Genomic DNA, 18,990 nt, shown 5'->3' with positions numbered 1-18,990 from the left:
CTATTGTAGCTTAGAATCACTGCTTTATTGCTTTGCTTAAATATTTGTTAATTATGCCATTTTCCCTTCTGCCCCTCTTGGAAAAAAAATGTTTAGAAAACGAATATGTCATGAAAATAACATTTTTAATTTTTTTTTTTTTTGGCATTTGATGTCATACTTAGCTAATCTGGAGAAGAGCATCTTTTCCCTTAGTGTTCATTCTAAAGATCTTGTTTGAAAGTTCTAGACAGTACAAAAACACAGTTTGAGTATATGACCTGTGACCATTGCATTACCAAGGAATTTTGACCTTTTTCTAAGGTGGTTTTTCTTTCTGCTTTTCTCCCAGTTCGTTTTGCACAGATATTATTTGTAGACATTAAGCACAAAGTAAGTAATAAAATTGACAATTGTAGTAATAATGTTGCCTCCAAAATTACTTAGAAGACAGATAATTTGATGAATGTTTGCCTGTTAGGCAAAAGCTAATGGAAACTAGTTTGCGTTTATGCTTTTCTGTTTCTTCATTAATTTCAGAAGTTTTCAAGTTTATTGAGCAGTCATTTTTGAGAGGAAAATGGACAAAAATCCTCTTTTTATGTTCCAAGCTTTCTTCTCCACCAATATTTGTTGTTCCTTTTGAATATTACCGTGTATTGGATATTTAAAACAAATTTATTGTTCACATTTAGAAGGAAATAGAGAAGTTCTAATATCTGAAATTAGCAGATATTACGAGAAATAGAAAAATCTCAATAGGATGATGATCTTGACCCTAAACTAGAGAGCAGTATGCTAGCTTTTGGCCTATTGAGGAATCTGGACATGATTTTTTAGTATAGTGTATCAACAGTGTCATTCCAAGGAGAGGGAAGGAGGGGATCTTTTATCACTAATTGGAAACTTTGTTTTCAAATGATTCTTGGATTATGTGTAATTACATATGAAACAATGTATCTGCACAACCTTCACTGAATTGCTAAGGAATTGGAATAGCAAAGTCTCTTTGGAAATGGGCAATGCAAATAAATGGTCACTATTTGGAGAGTTCACGGTGGTGTGCAATTGTGAGAAATGGTCAACAACAGTGGACAAGATCTTTAGTAAGTCGCTTGCAAAAGCCTTTTATAAAGTAGAATCACAAAGGGATGGCATCTCTTCCGTTTCTCCTTGACTCTTTATCCTCAATCTCTTCCTACTTCTTAAAGACACTCCTCATGTGTACATTTTAGAAGCACCAGGTTGCATAAAGGAATACTTTCATTTTAATTCATTATAAAAAGAAACATATAAGGTTGTGGCTTTGATATTTTATTGATAATTTGAAGGATAGTAACACTATACTTTAAACAGCAATAACATAGTTCTGATTTCCATAGAGTTTTTTCCACTCTAATGTTGCCCTATGCTTGTGTAAGTGAACTTGCTGTGGAAAAGATCTGAATGAACCGTCATGCTTTGACCCAAAGGAAAAGAACTTATGACTTCATATTAGCATTGACCTTACCTTAGGTAACTGTTTTTATATCATCGGAGGAAAACGAGGTGTTCTTATGCTTTTATAGAATCATTTTAATACTTCAATAACAATTTGTTTCTTTCCTAGGGCCGGTGCATAAACTTCTCCCGAGTTCCATCTCAGTAAAAGGAAATCAGGAAGACCAAGAAGCTATGAAGATGGTACATATTCACACTGCTGATTTCCAACCAAAAGAAAAAAACATAAGTGCATTTCAGAAGTTTTTGGAAGAGCAGCTTTATTCCTGTCAGTCAGGAAATGTTTTCTCTGCCTCCTGCTTTGCTTGCACCAAACCTTTCAAACACTTGTTCTGCCATCTACACCAGAGTTGATGGAACCCAGTGGTAACTCGTGATTCATGACGTTGAAAGTAAAAAGGAACGTTAATCTACGTGCTATGGCTTATACAAGAAAGTTCATTTGAATGTGTAGAAGAGGGAAAAAGCGAAAACAGCATGAAGATATCAAAACAGGGACCACAAAATAACTGGCCATGATGGATCTTTAATGGAGAGAGGAGTGTTTAAAGTGGAAACATGGCACTTGTTTTTTTTTATGTGGCAAGATGTTTAGCCGCAGGCAGAGTATGAAATTTCCCACCAGGCTAAGCAAATAAAGGAGTCCATTGCCTTGTAGCTATGTCAGATCACAAAATCTTTCCAAGTGCCCTACCACAATGTGCCTTACGGGAAGCTTCTGACTGGAAAATCTTGTCATTTTAGCACTGAAAAGTGAACACGCATGACAAAATGTAGACAGCATGCCTCAAGGTATTGGTAGCAAGCAAGATTTTGCCCTTTAGTTTTGAAGACACCTTTCTTTCATTATGCACTCGGGAAAAGAAGAAAATTAATAGAGCGTTATTCCACAGGAAGACAGCTTCTAACTAGCGATCCTGAGTGGAGTTTAAGGGACTCATGATTTGAGAACTTGTTCCTGTGATTGGTAGATTTACCCTCTTTCTATGTGTAGGGTTTAGTAGTGCATAAAGCATTAATATCTGTAAACATACCTAGGAGTTTGTTTTGTTTTTAATTTAAGGGAAGCAGTAACCACAAAGCTTCCGCTCAGGGTTTTTTCTTCCTCCAAGTCTCCAAGGGCTCTTCAGCGTCACAAGCCAGCAACTCTCTTTGCATGAAAATTTCAAAGTTTAATTAATATAATTAAAGGCAACAGCAAGCAGCAGCCTGTGAAGATTTTGCTCATCTTTTTTATGCCTTTTGACATTGAATGACCTATTACTGTATGCGCATTACTTGGATTTTGAGGTAACTCTACCTTGGTTATGATTCAATAGGGAAAAAAGACCTCCTCTCATCAATTTATAAATGAAATTTTCAGGAGGGTCGGACACCACGAAACATCGAAAGTGTACGTGTGATAATTTTTTAGAAAAACCACCGTGTCACGTCGACGATGCCAAATTATGTTAGCGTGAGCGGAAACACTGTGGGGGAGGAAGAAGGCAGCAGCTGAAGGAAAAAGCTCAAATGATCTAGTCACTTTCGATACTGTACTTCAGATGCGAAATGGATATTCGACTCGAAACCTGACAAAGCGCGCCTGCTTTGATGTGAACTGGTATAGACAATGACCAGTGGCTGGGTCAGTGGGATGTCTTTCTGTGAGCACAAAGGCTTATCAAATGACACTAAAAATAAGTTCAACAACCATCACATTGGAAAGGAGAAGGCGGACATTTCATGTTTGGCGGGCATGTGAGTGCACAAGATGGAAAGAGCGATTTGGAGCATCCCAGTATAATTACCCCCGTTGTGCTCTTAATGGAAATTTCAAAGGACGGAAGTGATTCTGTTGGTTGTTGTCCAGATTTGTGGCACTGCTCCAAGAAGCCTTACACACACAAATATATATATGCATATGTATCCTCTAGCTAGAATCTTTTGCTCAAGTTTATTTATGTCACTGGCTGGCTGGATCCAAAGTCATGTGTCTACATATTCATAAATAAAATTTTACCTGTGCCTCTGCTACCATTTTCTTTAAGCTCACATAAACTCAAGCCTTGTTTGGTTGGGTATATATAATTGTCCTGGTTAGTTTCAGAGAAGAATTATATTCAGTTCCAAAATGTCCCTTATGTTCATAAATAATACTGTTGGCAGTAATTATCCATGTGTGCAAGTGTGACTTGGAAGCCGGATAGACACCCAATGAGTTGTTGTAGACTTTTGCATCTGGGACAGGGCCTATTGCTATTTTCTTAAATTGGTGCTTCATTTCTGATCAGTGCACATCCCTAAATGATATTTACAAGCATCAAGGATACTACAGAAGCTAAGGCTGTTTCTTTGGTAGTTACTTTGAATTTGTCTAGTATCAAATGGCATTTGTATGACATTTGCATTTTGCTACATGAGCGATGTAAGTAGACCTCTGCCCTTAAATGGCAAAATTCTAATGCAAATGGATTTCCAGTTCTAATACCACTAAGAAGAACTCTCAATGAAGAGGGAGAAGTAATGGTCTATATGTAGACTAAAAACGTACTGTTCATAAAGTTCAAAGACGACAGACGGAATTTCATTGCACTTAAAGACATGAACCAGATCTATGTTATGATTATGCTAAACCAGTAAATGAGAAGAATTTCTTTAAAGAGTACTATTTTCTCACCAAAGGAATTAAATTAAAAATCTCTATACCTTTCAACCAGGAAAATAAAGGGTTAGAATAAAGCCATTTCTATAAGTTTAATAATATTTTATATTTTACATAGAGAAATAGTTCCTGTTTAATTTTTGGACATTATGTCAATCAAGATCTACTTTCTGTGAATGAACGAGTAAGTCTTTATCCATAATCCATTTGTGTTGCATAAGGTTGCAAAAACAATTAAGTGGGAAATGACTCCTAACTTATGTGTCTACTCTGCCTGGAAAGAAAGTTTTGAAGGCATCTATATATATTTCATAACAATGTCTGTTCTTTATGGATTTGATCCATAAATATTTATCTATCTGAAAACTTTGATACTTGGAATGTTTTCCTTAAAGCATTTGGTGCTCCAAGAAAAAACATTTGGTGCTAAGAGTTGCAGCACTGATGCCTTTCCCCAAGTTAATTCTATTTTAAAATTTTGTATTTCCTTCCCAATGAGATGCAGAGTAAAATTTGAGACCCTCCATTAAGTAGGGAGCAGCATCTGTCATCTACGGATAATTACTATTTTGACAAAAATATATAAGGTTTAAACTTCCTATATTTCAAATTGTTGGAGAAGAAATGATTTTCTTATATTTCTCTTGAACTTTATTCTAACCACTTTAAATCATAAATTATTCAATATTAGATTTTCTAATAAATCCTCACAGGGTATAAGATCTGGATGTCTCTGTGAACTTAATAACTTTATTATCTAAGTATCACTGACCATTGTTTACTGCTCAGAGGCAATTTATTTTATTTTTAAAATTAAAACACAATCTATATTATGGTCAACAAACTATCTAAAATGTTTTTTATCAGCTTATGTATATTATTTTTTAATTTTAAGAGGGCAAAATAAAATTAGGTCACATTTACAAGAATTGTAAAGCCTCCATTGCAAAGCCTTGTGTTTAACTTTTACTAGATTTTTTACAGCATCACATTACTTTAGGAAGTTTATTAGTGTTTTGTTACTACTGGAGAATTTTGGTGGGCGTATGTGCACAGGAGAGAAATATATACATTTTTTATTTTAATATGAAAGGAGATATATAATTCAGAAAGATAGAATCACTCTGGTACATTTGTTGTATGTTTAAGGAAAGAAACAAGCAAGTGAGCCTAGAGAATGTTCTCTCTTTGCAGGTAATGATGTGAGTGCAGCCATGTATTCTGGTCTCTGAGTTAGATTAGTATTTCGCTTAGTGAATTTCTATGGCATGTTTCTGAGAACACTTTAATTTTGGTATATTTCTACACTTACTAGAATCTAATTCAGTCAGTTTGATACAAGAAAGAAAAATTTCTTTTCTTTCTCATAATGTAGCAAGCCCTGTGCTGGCTTTTTTATGAACTTTATTTTTGTGCTCTTCTGCCAAAAGAAAATGCTGATACGAAAGTACACAGTATAAGATGCAAATGTATATTAAAATGTGCTTGTTCAGATTGCTTTGCAAGAACTATATTAAGGAAAGCGTGTGTATGTGTGAAAGAGAGAGAGAGGGAGAGATTGACTCAGTGTGATGTATTACAGATTGTCTTGACTTAGGAATTAGGTGATGGGGAAACTAGACCATAGACCTAGCCAAAATGAGCTTGCTGAAATTGAACAGATCAGCTTCTCAACCATAGACTGGAGATGGACTGAAGATATCTAAAGTTCCTTCCAACCCTGACATTTCTATGAAATATAGTCGTATTGGGAGGTTTTATTATTTATGTATCTCATATTTTTAATGACCAGCTTTATTTGTAGAACACAGTAATATTAGCTCTGTAAACTGCCATTTAGTTACAAAAAAGACATTGAACTCTAGTACATAAATTTGATAATTAGCCATAATAGAGTAATTTCTCAGTTAATTTCTTATAACTAGAATTTGTCAAAGAGGCAACTGATAATAAAGTTTATATCTGATGAAACCTCTCAAAAGATGAGTAAAATATTGGGAAATATATTTTTGTATTTCAGTCTGACTTTATAGTCTTAGCAAATGTCTCAAAGGCATACATAAAAATGTACAGAAATTGTTATGAGATATTTATGCTACCAGTTTTAGTGATTGAAGTACTTTGTACATTGCAGAAATTTAAATTATTAAATTCTTCTTTCCTTAGTCAAAATTGGAAAAAAAAAAAATCTTAATTGGCAGTAACTATGCCTATGTTCCCTATAGCAAGTATTCAATGAAGAACATTTTACTGAGTAATTTGAACACAGCTTAGGATATGTAGTATATTAGAATTGCTAACCTTTCACAAAGTTACCATTGTCTTATTGTGGGAGAAAACTGTGAAAGTAAGAATTAAAAAAAAAAAAAAAAGGACCCTTAGCATGGTCTCCTAATTACTGTAAAGTTATTTGTATCTTAGATGAATTATATTTGCAAGATTGTAAATGTCAATGGATAATCCAAAATAATTTGTAAAAGTTATTAAAATGTACATTTAAGTAGATTTCAATTGATTAGAAATTTCAAGAGTTAATCTTCTAGAATGTAGACTATCAAAAAGATGTGCCTTGCCTATGCACTAAAAGACAAGGTAATTTTAAACAATTTAGATGGAAAACAAAGGAACTGAGAGCTTCCAAAGTCATAGATGCTAGAAAAAGGAAATTGTTACATCATGTGCTAAATTAGAAGTGAATCTTAACCTCTCAGCATGCTTTTGTCCTCCACCATCTGATTTGTAGAAGTAATTGGGGAAAGAAAAACTCACAATATAAAATAAGATTGACTAGTTCTAGCAGATGACACCTGTAAATAGAATTTTCTCTAGTTGAAATTCTGATTTGAGATGAGACAATTATCATTATCACACTGAAGTTTTCTTTTTGAGTTCTTTTTTTAACATCCTCTAATTCTAAAAGTCTCTGTTAATTAAACAGAGCAATGACAGACCTTCATCTTCTTTGAATACTTTGTTTGTGTGAGGCTGTCACATGGAAAGAAAGATTATATTTTAAACAATATGTTCAAGTGTAAAAAATCTTCAACAAATTCTTAATATTTAAAAAAACGGGAAAAAGTTCCAGGACTTTTGTAATTAACATCTTGAGATTCTTCATAGGGAGCTGGATATTTCAGGAAGTTGGAAAGAATTTTAAATAAATTTTTTAAAGGATATCGAAACTAAATTATGTCCTGGAATATTCAATGTCCTTTTTTTTTTATTTTAGGGGATATTGATATGATTAGAATAACATAGCACAACTCTAAAAACAAAAAAAAATTACAATAGCCTAAGGATTGTTCAGCATCTCTGTGTTCCTGTCACCACCCAGAAAGGACTGAAATGGTATATTTATCTCAATGATTTTAAAAATTTTAATTCAAAACGATAAAGGCCAATTCATAAGTGATTTCAAAAGTATTAAATCTGTTGAGCTAGTAGAGTAAAAATAGTGTACTCTTCAAATTCTTTTAAAATCATGGATAAAATGGCATCACTTTGCTTTGAAAAATGTTTCCTTCAACTCTTCAAAAATCCAACAAATCTCAACCCAAGGTCATTACTCGTATGCTTATAATTTCTAACTTTGAAAAAATACTTTTAATATCAATTAAATTGAGAAAAGAGGGCCTGTATTAGTTTTCTATTACTGTTATTGCAAATTACCACAAACTTAGTGGCTTAAAACAACACAAATTTATTCTCTGACAAGTCTGAAGGTCAGAAATCCAAAATCAGTTTCATGGAGCTAAAAATTTAAGGTTTGAGTGGGGTTGGTTCCTTCTGGAGGCTCTGAGAGGAGAATTCATTCCTTTGCTTTTTCAGCTCGTAGTGGCTGTCTGTATTACTTGGCTTGTGGCCCCTTCCATCTTCAAAGTGTATCACTCTAACCTCTGCTTCAGTCATCACAACACCTTTTGTCTCTCTGATCTCCTACCTCCCTCTTACAAGAACCATTGTGATTACATTGGGCCCACTCAGATAATCCCTGATAACCTCCTCATCTCAAAATCCTTAACATAATCACATCTGCAGAGTCCCTTCTGCCATAAAAGGTAAGAATCACAGATTCTGGGGATTAGGACATGGAAATCTCGTGGTGGGGGGTGGTTATTATTCAGCCTACCACAAAGGTTATAATAATTTTCCTTTCATTAAATATTTTCCTTGTATCTGACACCATAAGAAAATATACAAGTTGAGTTCAACTTTCTCCATTAGATCCTTGCCTGCCCAAATTCTTTAAATCTTATCGTTACACGAGTGATTTTGTTTTGGGAGGAATTCTATTTGTCCCCATTCTCCCACTTCATATTTTACTTGAGATTTTTCTCAGAAAAGGAAAAATGCCAGAGGATAAATTCTTGGAAGACTTTTGCCAGATGATAAACCTTGCATAAGGCTGAGAAGCATATGGGTGGTTTTTCATTGCCTCTGGAGCATTTACCTGGTCTGTCTGCATACGCCCTGCAGTGAACCTGGATTTAGTCCTGCAATACTTGCTGCTGTCATACTGAAAATCTGTTTAGAAGGTATTGGAATATCACCACAGACAAAGGAGAAAAATAAGTTGATATTGTAATGCTAACATCAGCAATAGACATATAAAAAAGAACTCGATTAAACATTTCTTAAATTATTGTATTAACTATTTTGTCTTAAATTATGTGGCATTCATACATGACACGACCTGTGTTTACACAGGTCATTGATTCTAGTCTTACCACTCAGCCATGAGGTTGTGTATATATAGTCTGAGTTATATTGTTTGGTTCCATATATGATGTCACTCCAAAACATACATTTCACAACAGAAAATTCAACAAATGATTATTAAATGCCTACTGAGGACTAGGCAATATGTGGATGACTAGGGAAGTGCTGATGGATAAGTTGAGCTTACATTCTAGTCAAGAAAAAACACCTTAAGTAAATAGGTGACAAGTGGAATGAGCATTTTGAATGTGTAAGTGTTATGGTTGCATATAACGAGGATTTAAACAGGTCTAGGGTTTCAGGGAAAAATAAAGAAGCAACTTTGAAGGATAAAGACACAAAAGGAAGAGGAAAGAAGAGTGTTGCAGACAGTGGAAAAGCATGCCCTACGATTAATAGAAACTGAGGCTATCTTTGAGGATGGAGAGATGTGAATTACAAAATAAAGAGCCAGGGAGAGTGGAAAAAGATGGGGCAGGATGGTTTAGGAAGGGATCAGAAAGTGTGGGGCCACATTCACTGTTTTGACTGTATCTTCAGGATGAAAAGAAGTCATTCAACAAGTGTTTGAAGTCCTGACGCAGGAAAGCAATATTACCAGGTTGACATTTTGAAGCAATCATAGATTAGAGAGGAGACTTAAAGGAAAGGGTATATCACAGGTAATCCAACATCCCTCCCCAAATCTCACATCATTGTCCATTGTCTGGATGTTATATTTCTGAGCTTATCATAATTCAAATTCTCTTTGAATTATGGGAGCCTTTATTTTCTGCTACCTCGATTAAGTCATGTCCTCCTTGGTTTTAAACAGATGTCAGGTGTTTAAAGTTAGAACTAGTCATTCTTGTTTCACAGTTGTATTTTTTTCTGTTACTTTTAAAGATTCAAAAGGAGTATTCTAAATAATTTGGCATAGTACTACCCTTCCTCCCCTTGGCTCTATGGGACTTCTCACCACTGTGCCTCGTGCTCTGGGGTCTGACCTCCACCCAGGTCTCTTGTTGCCTCTCAAAATTCTTCTCCTTATCCTGCCATTAGCTAGAGGTGACCTGCCAATGCTAGTGCTACCAATTTTACAATATCAGCGTGTCCTTCCCAGAAGAGCTAGTATAATGCACATTAGGATGTCACCCCTATTAAATTATTCGTGACTTTTGGGGCTTCTGCTGCAACTGAGACCAAACAGGTCCCATTTTAACATAATGTTATAATTTATTAAAAAGGCACCATTCTGGGTGCTGGGGAAATGGTAGTGAAGAGGGACAATGTCTCTGTTTTTGCAGATTTTATATTTAAGAGTGGAAATAGAAAATAATGGGACTTCCAGATTGTTGTTCTCCTAAGGTGTCAATTATATAATATGTATCATATATGCTGTGAAGAAAATAAAGCAGGATGAGATAAAAACTGAGTGGAGAAGGATTGATAGTTGAGGTGGTCAGGGAAGGTCTCTCTGAGGAGTGAGGATCCCCCCCTCAGAGGCAAGAGCATATTTCCAGGTCCTGAGACAGAAATGAGCTTGGTAAGAACAAGAAGTTGAATGGAGAAGGGCAGAGGTACTGAAGAGAGAGAGAGTGTAATAGGAGAAGAAGGTGAGGTAGCAGGAGCCAGAGCATATGGGGTTTTGAAAGCCATGTAAAGAGATAGGATTATACTCTGTGATAGGAAGCCAGCTCTGGGAGGATTTGAGCAGGACTGTGATATCTTCTGCTTTGTACTTGAAAAAAAAATGACTAGCTTCTGGATGGACAGTAAGCTTTAGGAGGCAAAAATGGAAGGAGGGAGACACATGTGAAGTACTAAAAGATCCTGTAGGGGAGGAAGAAACTTTCCCTTCTGGGAGATTCTTCTGGCTGGTCTAAGAATTAAATTGACATGAGACAGAATAACAGGAGAAAATCAAGCAAAGTTTAATAACACATATGCATGGGAGAAATCCAGGAAAATGGAGTAACTTGCCAAAATGGCTGAAGCCACTACCTTAAATACCATCTTCAGTTAAAGACAACAGAGAATGCTGGGGGTAGTGGTTTGGGACTTCAAAGGGAAGAAAGGCAATTCATATGGAGATGGAAAAGCAAATGTTTGATTAAACAAGTGTTTGCCATGCCTTGCAGAGACAATGGGACATGGAGAGGACTTTGATCAAATAGGCCTTGCTAGGTTCCTCCTGTCTACCACAACTAGTTCATATTATACTATAGTTATCTATGGGGGTAGCTTTGGAAGGTCAATATTTCTTCCTGAGTCTTTTGTCCTTAAAAATAATCCAATGAGACACATTTTGGGGTAGCATATTCTGCTCCCCTACAATCCTCTGTTCTTTAAAATTCTGTGTAAGTGTAAGATTATTTACATATTTTTCAAAGAACAGTGATTAATAATATAGAGAAACTATATTTCAAGTTGATCATAAGATTATTAAGAGAAATACCAGGAAATTAAAAACAATCTTGTCCTCTAGCTACTTGTGTACCTGAGTAACTGGAAAAATAAACTGCCTTTCCTCACCCCCTTTGTAGCAAACAAAAGAGCATGACAGCCTTTGTCTAACAACTTAACTCAGTGAGGAGGGGCTCTGGAAAATCATACATTCAAAGCTTCAGCTGACTTCTTACATGTGAAGTGGATCTCAGATCTGAGTTCTGCACTAGTGGCTGAACAAAACTGAATTCCTCTGCATAAAACCAATCTTGGAGCGATTTTGTTTTTCTCCCTGAAAAGGAAGGGAAATAAAACTGAGTAAAAAGAAGAGAGAGAGGAGAGCTGAGCAGCATCATAGGAGGTTAGACGATAAATTGAGAAAATGACAGAGGAAGTATTTGTGTTTTTATGAATGGAGATACCTGATATTCCATTTTGAATTGCATGCATTCCTGCAGTGTAAATCCTTCCACCTCATAATTTCAGTTGTCTGCTAACTCAGTTTTTGTGTCACTTAAGGGAGTTGGCTGAGTTTGAGAAAAGCACTCCAGGGGTGGTAAAATGATCCTTAAATTAATATAAAAAATAAATCTCCCTGAAAACTTGCAGAAATATTGAGGACTGGCCAATCCAAAACTGATGAATGAGTTTAAGGTAAGATTATATGGATCTTAAACAGCAAGTTGACTCCACTGCTTTTTCCAAGAATAAAAAAAACTATATTTATCTTGAAAGAAAGGAGAGTAATTTTCAAGTCAATAAAACTAACATCTATTTTAAATATTGTTCAAGTAGTAATCTTTATTCTTGCTTTTCTTTTTGTGAGGAAGATTGTCCATCAGCTAACATCTGCTGTCAATCTTCTTTTTGCTGAGGAAGATTGGCCCTGTGTTAACATCTGTGCCCATCTTCCTCTATTTTGTATGTGGGATGCCGCCACAGCATGGCTTGATGAGTGGTGCATAGGTCCATGCCCAGGATCCAAACCTGCGAACCCCAGGCCGCTGAAGTGAAGAGCATGAACTTAACCACCAGGCCGGCCCCTCAAGCAGTAATCTTGAACAAGACATCAATAAAATTGATAAACTCTAAAATGATAGAAATAATAGGGATCAGATTCTCCAGCTCGATTTCCCCTGAAATATAACATCATGTGCCAATGGACTTTGAGTTCTTAGAGACAAATTATTAAATTCTATACATGCAATAGGAATAGTATTCACATCTCTCATATTTTTTGTTACTTTATATTGCTACACACACGCTTTCTAGGAAGTACCTTTATATTAAAAAATGCTGTGAATGACTCACAATATGAACGTTTACGTGCTTCACGATCCTAAGGACATCCCTGATTATTCATGTGAAGCAATTTGACATCTGAAAATGATTTTTTAGCATGTTTAAAGAAAACCAGGAAAATCACCTAACATTAATAACTTGCATTTATATATCATTTTATAATTTTCCAAAGTATTTCCACATGTATTATTCATTATTTTTATTTAATAAATATGTGCTGGCTGCATACTGTGTATACAGTGCTAATTTGGCCAAGACCTAGGCAAATTTAGTGTGAAATTGTGGTGTGAGGGTATGGGAGGAAGGTGGAAGAAACGGCCTTCCCATGATACTCCGTAAAATAAAGCCTTACAGCATGAATCCTGAGTGGCCCATTTAAAAATAAACCCTGACCACATAAAATGAGATTTAATGCTAAATGAGACCTGTTTTATATGGGCAACCCTAGATAAACTCTGTGCTGCTGAGAGTATCTCATTTTGCTGCCACACAATTTCCCATGTATATTAACAGCCTTCCCGAGGAAGCAAAATACTTTTAAATCACTTTATTTGTTGCAAAACATTACTTTGGTCTAACTCACAGATAAGTTAAGCCACATAAAAATTTAATATCCCCTAAAGGTAAACAAAACAAAATACCATAAAAATGATGAGGTTAAGAAGGTTGACATGATTCCTAGGAAAAAGGGAGGTTTCTGTAGGAAATTGTTTTCAGGGCCAGCTGAAGGATATTGCGATAGGGATCATTGCTTTAACATAATTTCAAAGGCAGTTAATGTTGAACAAGAAAGGAAAGAAAACCCAAGACAGTGAAAGGATAATTAATTCAGAATCTTAGTTTTAATTTCCAAGGATCATATGGTGAAGTGATCCTTCACAACGGAAAACTGAACAACTAGATTTATATTTTGCTTTTTTACTTTGTGATAATTCACTGTTCCTGGTATTTATTCTGTTTTGACATCAGTATTGCCCCTTCATTTAACCAGCTGACCTCCACAAAGCAAGTAAAGAACAAGGCTGCTTAGGGTGAAGCCAGGCACCACCACATTTCAGCCACCCGCGTCCCGATTTTCTGACAGCCCCTGAAGAATGGTGGGGATGATATGTCTGCAGTGGAGTCCCGGGAGTAGAGGAGGCTAGTTGTGCTTAGCAGCCAGGAGTGTCCAGACCCTCCGGATGAGTGCAACCTTCCTTAGAAAGATGGTTAAAGTCAGGGAGTTGGTTCTGTTGCCAAGAGAAAGAAGCCAAAAACTGACCAAGGTAAGAAGCCATGCAGCAACTCTACAAGGGATGAAAAGCAATGGTAAGAACAAAGCCGGAGAGAGGGGAAATGTCTTAGGTTCGCACAGTCATTAGCTTAATTAATGAATATTGGCGAATGCCTACATTGTGCTGCTCTCTGCTCTAGGCCATGGGATACTGCAGTGAGAAAGACAAACTGGTCTCGGCAAACTTATCAGCACATGAGGACAGACACTGAACCAGAAAATGCAAGGTCATGAGTTCTTTAAAGGGGAAAGTGCCTGTAATGGGAATGGACTAACCTAGTCTGAGTCATTAGAGAAGGCAGTGACGTTTTTGCTGAGACCCGGAGGATGAGTAGTGTTTCCTTCCCTCCCTCCCTCCCTCCCTCCTTCCTTCTTTTCTTTGTTCCTCCTTCCTTCTTTTCTTCGTTCCTCCTTCAGTCCTATTCATTAGCAACATAAATATAACATAAAATAGCAGAGTGCCTGCGCAGAATAGGCTCTCAATGAATGTTTGTTAATGAGTTAGAAAATGATTATTCAGACTTCCAGTTCCTCAAAGACTGAGTAGTCGCATTCCTCCCATGTCCTCCCTATTACAGCTAAAAATGCCTGGACAGAACACAACAAAAACATAGGAAGTCTCTGAAAGGTGGAAAGAAGAAGGCAGACTGCTTAAGACCCTGGGACTTGAGGAACGACAAGCAGGTTGAGTCCCTGTGTTTCCTTATTGCCTTATCCTGGAAAGGCTGCTGCAGAAACTTCCAGCTGGGAACATCAACAGGCACAGCCACAGCCACAATGAAAGCCTCTTTCCCCCAGCCAAAGGATGAGGAAAGGGGGCCTATAAACAGAAAGCCGTTCTGGCAATACTTGATCAACTCCAACCAAACAACAACAGAAAAATAACACCACCACCCCACCCCTGTGGGTTCAGTGGGGCTGAATGGGAAGCTGATGTTCCAGGCCCCCAGGCCTTCACCACCCATCCCCTTCACCACTCCATGGAAGCAGGCAGTGAGTTCCTATTCACCTGCCAGATTCCATCTCCTACCCAGTAGAAACAAGTGGCAGTGAGTTGAGGTGCCACCCTCAATTAGCAGCAATGAGACTTAAATAGTTGTTGCAAGGCTGGACTAGTCACCACTATGCTTCTCCCCAACCCCCAACCCCCTGTGAATGTCAGCAAGGTCCAACTGAACATCTGCATCCATCCAGGAGCCATGAGACTAAACAAGGCAGTACAAAGCAGGGCTAATGGCACTCCTGTTCTCCCACCTTCCACACGGATTTCAATGGGGCCCAGTGGGGAACTGAACTTTCACCCCCTCTCGAAATCAACAAAGTGGAATAGGGTTGTGTGAAGTAGGGCTAGTTGGCACTCCACTCATGACCCTTCCTTCCCCTCATGTCAATGGGGACGTTAGGAAAACTGAGCTTCTGTGTCCCGGTGCAGCAACAAAGTGGTGTGATTTAGCCTTCTACTATCTCCTCCTGGCAACAGAGGACCTAATGGAGAGCCCATCTTATACCCCCACCCAACTTGGAAGCAATAAGGCAGTGCAAGTTGATGTCCCACTTTTGCTGAAAAAGTGTCAGTGGGGACAAGAGGAAAGTAAACTTCCACCCTACTCATCTACAATGAAGCAATATGTCATTGTCACCCAACTTTTGCTGGGGTGATATTGTCAGGGTCCAGCAAGAAGCCAAACAAACACACCTTTGGACTACATCTCAACAGGGGATTGCCTACTGAAAAAAGATTGAATAGGATCCAGAGTCCAGAGTCTCATAATATCAAAAATGTCCAGGATGCAATAAAAATCATTTGGCATACCAAGAACCAGAAAAATCACAACATGAATGAGAAAAAACAATCATCAGATGCCAACACTGAGCTGAATCATAGCTGTAATTATGTGACAGGCATTTAAAAGCCACCAGCATAAAAATGTTTCAACAAGCAATTGTAAATTCTCCAGAAACAAATGGCATAAATATAAAATTTCAGCAAATAAATAGAAGTCATATATATAAAACCAAGTGGAAATTATAGAACTGAAAAATACAATAACTGAAAAAAAAAATCCTCAGTGGTACAGTGGGGATGACAGATGATAAAATCAGTAAACTTGAGGATAGGTCAATAGAAATTGCCCAATCTAAACAACAGAGAGAAAATGGACTGAAAAAGAGTAAACAATCTCAGGGAATTGCTGGGCAAAAACAAAAGAGCTAATATATTTATAATTGGCATCCTAAAAGAGAGAAGAGAGTGAGAGTGGGACTGAAAAAATATTCAAAGATATAACAATTGAAGCCTTCCCAAATTTGGCAAAAAACGTAAACCCACTGATTTTGTTGGGAAAGTCAGTCTTATGCATGCAGTCTCCCCCCGGCCCCCGCCACTCAGCCGTATAAGCATGAGCCTTCAGCTTGGAACACTTTTCTTGCCAAAAGATAAAGGGCCCACGCAGCCTGTACTAGGCTTATCATCTTGCAAGGAAATATCTTTCCTTATGCCAGGCTCAATGAATACTCTTTTGTGTCTGCTTAAAGTGTGTGCATCTTATGGAAACTGCCAACCTCACTGCTGTATCCGTCCTGTGTGAGGAGGGGACAGGGTCCTTCTACTGCAGCACAAGGTGGGTGCATGTAGGCAAATTTCCCTGCCCCAAGGAAAGACTCATTGGCCATGGGGGACTGACACTCGCTATTGAAGCTGATCTTACTCTCTCTCTTTTCTGTGTAAGTAAAGTATTGTCCTATCAAGGGCTTGTCTGTATTATATTTTCCTTGGTGACCCCAATACCAAAATGCAATGGGCAGAAGTGTTTAGATTCTCCCCTGAGAACGGTAACTGGTACTCTGCTAGACAGATTTTTTTCAATTTTTTTTTTTATTGTGGTCAAATACACATAACATAAAATTTACCATCTTAACCACTTTTAAGTATATAATTCAGTGGTATTGAATACATTCATAATGTTGTGCTATCACCACCACCATCCAACCCCAGAACTCTTTTCATCTTACAAAACTGAAACTTTTCTCCCATTAAACAATAGCTCCCCATTTCCCCCTTCCCCCAAGGCTCTGGCAACCACCGTTGTACATTCTGTCTCTATGATTTTGACTACTCTAAGTACTTCATGTAAGTGGAATCACAGTGTTTGTCTTTTCATGACTGGCTTATTTCACTTAGCATAATGTCCTCCAGGTTCACCTATGTTGTAGCACATGTCAGAATTTTCTTCCTTTATCGGGCAGAATAAGTTCCATTGTATGTATACATTACATTTTGCTTATCCATTTATCAGTCAATGGACGCTTGAGTGGCTTCCACATTTTAGCTATGAACATTGATGTACAAATATCTCTTTGAGACTCTCCCTTTCAATTGTTTTGGGGGATATTCCCAGAAGTGGAATTGCTGGGTCTTATGGTAATTCCATTTTCAATTTTTTGAGGAACCACCATATTGTTTTCCATAGCAGCTGTACCATTTTACATTACCATTAACAGCATACAAGTATTCCAATTTCTCCACTTCCTCGTTACCTTTTGTTATTTTCTGGTTTTTTGTTTTTGTTTGTTTTTTAATAGTAGCTATCCTAATGGTGGAAGGTGATATCTCGTCATAGTTTTGGTTTGCATTTCCCTAATTATTAATGATGTAGAACACCTTTCATAAGCTTATTGGTCATTTGGATACTTTCTTCAGAGAAATGACTATTCAAGTCCTTTGGCCATTTTTGAATGTGGTTGTTTATTTTTTGTTGTTGTTACGTTTTAGGACTTCTTTGTATATTCTGGATATTAATCCCTTATCAGATATATGATTTGCAAATATTTTCTCCCATTCTGTAGGTTGCCTTTTTATTCTATTGATAATGTCTTTTGATGAACAAATTTTTAAAATTTTCATGAAGTCTACTTTATTTTTTCTTTTGTTGTCTGTATCTTTGGTGTCATATCCAAGAAATCTTGCCAAATCCAATGTAGTGAAGAATTTGCCCTATGTTTTCTTCTAAGAGTTTTATAGTTTTAGTTCTTACATTTAGGTCTTTGATCCATTTCAAGTTAATTTTTATATGTGGTGTAAGGTAAGGGTCCAACTTAATTCTTTTGCATCTGGATATCCAGTTTTCCCAGCACCATTTGTTGAAAAAACTGTTCTTTCCTCATTGAACAGTTTTGCACCCTTGTCAAAAATCATTTGACTGTATATTTGAGGGTTTATTTCTGGGCTCTCTATTCCATTCTATTGACCTACATGTTTGTCTTTATGCCAGTACCACACTGCTTTGATTACTGTAGCTTTGTAGTAAGTATTGAAAGCAGGGAAGTGTTAACGCTCGTCTTTGTTCTTTTTCAGGATTATTTTGATTAGTCAGGGTCCCTTAAGATTGCATATGAATTTTATGGACAGATTTTACTATTTTTGCAAAAAACATAATTAGGGATTTTGATAGAGATTGCGTTGAATCTGTAGATTGCTTGGGTAGTATTGACATTTTAGCAATATTAAGTTTTCTGATCAATGAACATAGGATGTGCTTCCATTTATGTATGTCTCTAATTTCTTTCAGCAATGTTTTATAGTTTTCATCGTATTAGTCTTTTACCTCCTTGGTTAACTTCATTCCTAAGTATTTCATCCTTTTTGATGCTATTGTAAATAGAATTGCTTTCTTAATTTCTTTTTCAGATTATTCATTATTAGTCTATAGAAATGCAACTGATTTTTGTCTGTTAACTTTGTATCCTGCTACTTTGCTGAATTCATTTATTAGTTCTAACAGTTTTTTTGTGTGTATATAATCTCTAGGATTTTCTACATATAAAGTCACATCATCTGCAAACAGAGATAAACAGAACATTTTGTTTCTTCCTTTCCAATTTGGATGACTTTCATTTCTTTTTCTTGCCTAATTACTCTCTCTAGAATTTCCAGTACTATGTTGAATAGAAGCGTCAAAAGCAGGCATCCTTGCCTTGTTCCTAATCTTAGAGGAAAAGCTTTCAGTCTTTCATCATTGAGTCTGATGTTTGCTGTGGATTTTCATATATGCCTTTTTTTATGTTGGGGTAGTTTCCTTCTATTCCTAGTATTTTTGTCATAAAAGGTTGTTTAATCTTGACAAATGCTTTTTATGCATCACTTGAG

The 18,990-nt window shown here is 36.7% G+C and overlaps 1 protein-coding gene across 1 annotated transcript in view; it reads left to right on the top strand.

The window, feature by feature from the left end:
• ANTXR2 (ANTXR cell adhesion molecule 2) overlaps window positions 1-3,486 on the top strand; it is a 141,299-nt gene extending 137,813 nt beyond the window's left edge. Inside the window, exon 17 of the mRNA XM_004430873.3 lies at window positions 1,589-3,486. Coding sequence (XP_004430930.1) covers window positions 1,589-1,627 — 39 coding nt within the window. The 3' untranslated portion in view covers window positions 1,628-3,486. The remainder of the gene's footprint in view (window positions 1-1,588) is intronic.
• Window positions 3,487-18,990: the final 15,504 nt, after the last annotated feature.

Source organism: Ceratotherium simum, chromosome 8, assembly GCF_057802395.1.
Source record: "Ceratotherium simum simum isolate JZ-2026a chromosome 8, ASM5780239v1, whole genome shotgun sequence".
NCBI classification, from domain to species: domain Eukaryota; kingdom Metazoa; phylum Chordata; class Mammalia; order Perissodactyla; family Rhinocerotidae; genus Ceratotherium; species Ceratotherium simum.
The sequence above is the reverse complement of the archived record's forward strand: the minus strand, read 5'-3'. Positions and strand labels throughout refer to the sequence as shown.